At 39.9% G+C, this 5,484-nt stretch overlaps 1 protein-coding gene across 1 annotated transcript in view; it reads right to left on the reverse strand.

Annotated features, from left to right (window-relative positions):
• Positions 1-802: 802 nt before the first annotated feature.
• LOC102419227 (testis-specific gene 10 protein-like) overlaps positions 803-5,484 on the reverse strand; it is a 142,529-nt gene continuing 137,847 nt past the window's right edge. The window contains exon 20 of the mRNA XM_023761507.1: positions 803-862. Within this exon, the coding sequence (XP_023617275.1) occupies positions 850-862 (13 nt within the window). The 3' untranslated portion in view covers positions 803-849. The remainder of the gene's footprint in view (positions 863-5,484) is intronic.

Raw genomic sequence — 5,484 nt, forward strand, 5'->3', positions numbered from 1 at the left:
AAAGCTATCATTCAGAATTGAAATCAGATAAAGAGCTTCACAGATAAGAAAAGGCTAAAGGAGTTCATCACCACCAAGCCAATATTATATGAAATGCTGAAAGGTATCCTTTAAGAAGAGGAGGAAGAAGAAAAAGGTAAAGATACAAATTATGAACAACAAATACACATCTATCAACAAGTGAATCTAAAAATCAAGTGAATAAATAATCTGATGAACAGAATAAACTGGTGAAAATAATAGAATCAGGGGCATTGAAAGGGAGTGGACTGACTATTCTCAAGGGGGAAAGGGGTGTGGGGGGTGTGGGAAGAGACTGGACAAAAATTGTACACCTATGGATGAGAACAGTGGGTGGCGGGGGTAAGGGCAAAGGGTGGGGTGGGAACCAGGTGGAGGGGAGCTATGGGGGGAAGAAAGATGAACAACTGTAATAATCTGAACAATAAAGATTTAATTAAAAAAAATAAAAAAAATAAAAAGGAAGAAGTAAAACTATCTCTATTTGCAGATGACATGATATTATACCCAGAAAATCCTAAGAAGTCCATTCAAAACCTATTAGAACAAAAATTCAGTGATACTGAAAGATTTAAAATTATTAAAATATCAATTTTATTTCACTATAATAGCAAAATAATCTGAAAATGAAGTTGAGAAATAATTATATAATAGTAGTTTCATTTTTAATTTTTTGAGGAAACTCCATACTGTTTTCCACAGTGGCTGCACCAGTCTGTATTCCCACCAGCAGTGCACTAGGGTTCCCTTTTCTCCACATCCTCACTAGCACTTGTTCGTTGATTTCTTGATGGTAGCCATTCTGGAAGATGTGAGGTAATCCCACTTCTAGGAATATATCCTAAGAATCCCAAAACACCAATCAGAAAGAATATATGCACCCCTATATCAGCATTACTTACAATAGCTAAGATCTGGAAACAGCCCAAGTGCCCATCAGTAGATAAAAAAACAACTGTGGTACATTTACTAAATGGAATGCTATGCAGCTGTGAAAAAGAAGTACCTATTACCTTTTGAGACAGTACGGAGGGACCTGGAGATGATTATGCTAAGTGAAATAAGCCGATCAGAGAAAGACAAATATAACATGATCTCACTCAAATGTGGAATCAAATGCACACAATGAACTGTTGAATAAAATAGGATCCAGAGGCATGGGAACATGGAACAGACTGACGAATCTCAGAGGGAAGGGGGGTGGGAAGAGATTAACCAAATAACTTATATGCATTGTCTGTGAACACAGACAACAAGGTGGTGAAGGCCTGGGCTGGAACCAGGTGGTGAGGGACAAGGGGGAAAAAGAAGGACATCTGAAATTCTTTCAAAAACAAAGATTAAAAAAATTTTTTTACAATAGCATCAAAAAGAATAATACACTCTGGAATAATTTTATCAAAAGCTGTATGCTGAAAACTACAAAGCATTGTGAAAAGAAACTGAAGACCTAAATAAATAGAAAGATATCCTATATCATCAGTCAAAGACTTAATATAGTTAAGATGGCAATACTTCCCAAATTGATCTATAGATTTAATGTACTTTCTATCAAAACCAGCTGTCCCTTTTTTTGTAGATATTGACAAGCTGATCCTAAATCCACATAGAAATGCAAGCAACTTGAAAAACAATCTTGAAAAAGAAGAACAAATTTGGAAAACTCCAATTTACTGGTTTCAAAATGTACTACAAAGTTACAGTAATCAAGACAGGATGGTACTGGCATAAAGAGAGAACAGAATGGAGAGTCCAAAATAAACCCTCACATTTATGGTCATTTTATTTTCTACAAGGATGCCAAGGCAACTTGATGCAGGGGTGGTGGTGGTGGGGAATCATCTTTACAACAAATGGTGCTCAGACAACTGGATATTCACATACAAAAGCATGAATCTGAACTCCTTCCTCGCTTTGCACATAAAAATAACTCAAACTGGATCATAGACATAAAATTAAGAACTAAAGCTAGGCCCAGCTGGTGTGGCTCAGTGGTCAAGTGTCAACCCATGAACCAGGAGGTTACGGTTCGATTCCCAATTAGGGCTCATGCCTGGGTAGTGGGCTCAATCCCCAGTAGGGGACATGCAGGAGGTAGCCAATCCTTGATTCTCTCTCATCATTGTTTCTAGCTCTCTCTTCCTCTCCTTTCCTCTCTCTGAAATTAATAAAAACATGTTTAAAAAATTTTTTTAAAGAGCTAAAGCTAGAAAATTCTTAGAAAAAAACATTGGAATCAATATTAATGTCCCTGAATTTATGGACATAAATGATTTCTTGATTCAACACCTAAAGTACAAGTAACAAAAGGAAACAGTACAGAATTAAAAACTGTACTGTAAGTGATACCGTATACAAAATGAAGAGACAACATACAGAAAAAGTGTGCAAATCATATATTAGATAAGGGTCTAGTATCCACAATATATAAGTACAACTTACAACTCAACGAAAAATTAGCCCAACTAATCAATAATGGGCAGCGATCTGAATAGACGTTCTCCAAGGAAGATCTACAAATGGCAAATAAGCACATGAAAAGATATTCACGATCAACAGCCACTGGGAACATGCTCATCCCACAGTGTCACTTCATACTCTACTACCTTGGGATTAAACAAAAGGTAAGTATTGTTAAGGATGTGGAGACATTGGAACCCTCATATGTTGCTGATGTAAAATAGTGCAGCTGCTTGGAAAACTGATTGGAGGTTCCTAAAAATATTACTGCATAACCCAGGAAGTTCACTCCTAGGTGCATACCATGAGGAAAGAAACATATCCACACAAAGACTTGCACATGAACATTCAGCACATTATTCATAACTAGAGGACTAGTGCATGAATTCATGCACGGGTGGGGTCCCTCAGCATGACTTGCAGGGATTTGGCCAAATCTGTCAGTCCAACACTGCCTGCCACTCCTGCCTGCCGCTCCTACTCATCTTGGCCCCTCTGCGCCTGCCACAGGCTCACACCCAATCAGTACTGATTGGCAAGCGGCACTTGCCAATCATGAGCCCTGCATCTGGTGCCCGTCCAGAAGGAGTTGGGGGGTGGGCGGTGGGACGCCCTCGCAGGCCCAGGATCTGGATCTGTCCCGCTGATGTTCACTGCAGTTGTCAGGAGCCACCTGGTGGTCGCTTTTATATTGTTTCTACCTTGTGGATCATCTAGGGAGGGGAAGTGGCTGTGGTGCCTGAGGCTGACTTCCAGGAGGCCGGGGGTGCTGTTGGGATTGTGCAGCCAGCACTGGTCCATCAGTGCATGGCCTGTTCACCAGAGATTGGACCTGCAGGACCACTGAGGGAGTGGCTGCCGCTGGGCTGGTGGGCCTCCAGGACCTGTTGGGCAGCTTAGTGGCACTCCCACTGTGGGAGAACACTGACCACCAGGGAGCATCTCCTGCATTGAGCATCTGCCCCCTGGTGGTCAGTGCGCAGCATAGCAACCAGTCGACTGGTTGTTCGGTCGCTTAGGCTTTTATATATGTATAGATAACCACAAGGTGGAAACAAGCCAAATGTTTATCAACTCATGAATAGGTAAACAAGACACATTATGTCCACACAATGGCATTCAATTTGGCAATAAAAATGCATGAAATAGCAATACCTCTTATAGTATAGAAAACCCTCAAAACATTATGCTATATGGAAAAAGCCAGTCACAAAAGACCACATATTGTACAGTTGCTTTTATGTGAAATGTCCAGAGTAGGCAAATCATAGAAACAGAAAGTTGGTTAGTAGTTGCCGAGGACAGGGCATTAGGCATGTGGAGGAGAATGGGAGTGAATGATTGCTAATGGGCATGCTGGATTTTTTTTAAGAGGGAGGGTAACAAAAAGTTCTAAAATTAGGCTGTGGTGAAAGTTGCACAACTCTGGAAAATTAGTTTGGTTTACTGATGAATCTGGTTATCTTGTGCAAAATTGAGAGATCTGATATTCACTTCTGAATCATTCTAGTATTTATTAAGCATCTGCTTACATTTTCAGCATGGCAAGTGATGGGAAAACTTGCCCGCTGGCATGGCTCAGTGGTTTAATGTTGACCTATGAACCAGGAGGTTGCAGTTTGATTCCTGGTCAGGGCACATGCCCTGGTTGCGGGCTCTATCCCCGGTGAGGAGCAGGCAGGAGGCAACCGATCAATGATTCTCTCTCATCATTGATGTTTCTATCTCTCCCTCCCTCTCCCTCCTTCTCTGACATCAATAAAAATGCATATTTAAAAGAGAGAGATGGAAAAATTTAAAAACTGAGTCCTTGTATTATATTAGCTGAAACAGCAAAAACACATGAAATGGGGACCTAGTAACATACACTGTCACCCATGCCACATGTATTTAAAGACTACCTGTCATGTACAAAGCACTGTTTTGAATAGAAGGCTGGGGATAAAGATAAAAATGGGTAAAACTATGCTCTTTCACCTAAAAACATCCCAAGTCTATTAGAAAATGAAAGCATGTACACAAACAGGTGTAATAGAAGGAATTATGTGATAATGCCTAAAGAGGTAAATATTTATAAAATTTATCTTTATTGTTGAAAGTATTACAGATTTCCCCTTTGCTTGTTTGTTTTTTCCCATTGACCCACTCCATCCAGTATCCGCCCCTCCCAGGCCTTTACCACTCTATTGTCTGTGTCTGTGGGCTATGCATATATGCAAATATGTTTCCAGTTTGTCATTCCCCACCCACCCCTCCACACCCACCTTCCCTCTGAAATTCGCCTGTATATTCCATTCTTCTATGTCTCTGGATAAAAAATTAAATATTTTAATGAAAAGTCAGAGAACAGTAAACTAATCTAGGGCTGGTGGGATTAGAGAAGACACAAAAACTTTCTAGCTATTGACCCATCTCTCATCTTCTCTCTTAAAACAAAAACTTAATAAGTGTGCATTTAAAAATCTTTTTAAATCAAAATGACAAAAGGTTCAAATAGATTTACAAGGTTATTAAAACAAGTGTTTCCAGCCAACCTTATTCCCACCCACGCATTTCCCCCTCCCACGGCAACCAGTTTTACCTTTTACCTGATTGTTTTGGTATCCTTTCCTCTAAGTAAGACACTTATATCATTACGACTTGCTTTTTCAGTTCTAGGCATTATCAATTGACTTACCACTATGAAAGAAGAGAATTTACCTTTATTTTTCCCAGGCCTTCATGACACATTGCTTCATTCCCATTCCTTCATCCTCTCCTTAATTAATTTTGTAGATGTATAGTCAGTGCTTACATTATTAAGACTCTGAAGCACTATTTATAATTGAGCCATCTGTTAAACCTTAGTTAATTTTTCCCTCCCTGAACTGGTTTTTGTTCTCCCTATCTTGTTTTTCATTTGTTTGATCTCCTAATGCCGTGGTCGGCAAACTTTGCCTCATGAGCCACATGGGGCTCTTTGGCCCCTTGAGTGTGGCTCTTCCTAAGCCTTAGGAGTACCCT

Source organism: Myotis lucifugus, unplaced genomic scaffold (genome assembly GCF_000147115.1).
Source record: "Myotis lucifugus unplaced genomic scaffold, Myoluc2.0 scaffold_210, whole genome shotgun sequence".
NCBI lineage: Eukaryota > Metazoa > Chordata > Mammalia > Chiroptera > Vespertilionidae > Myotis > Myotis lucifugus.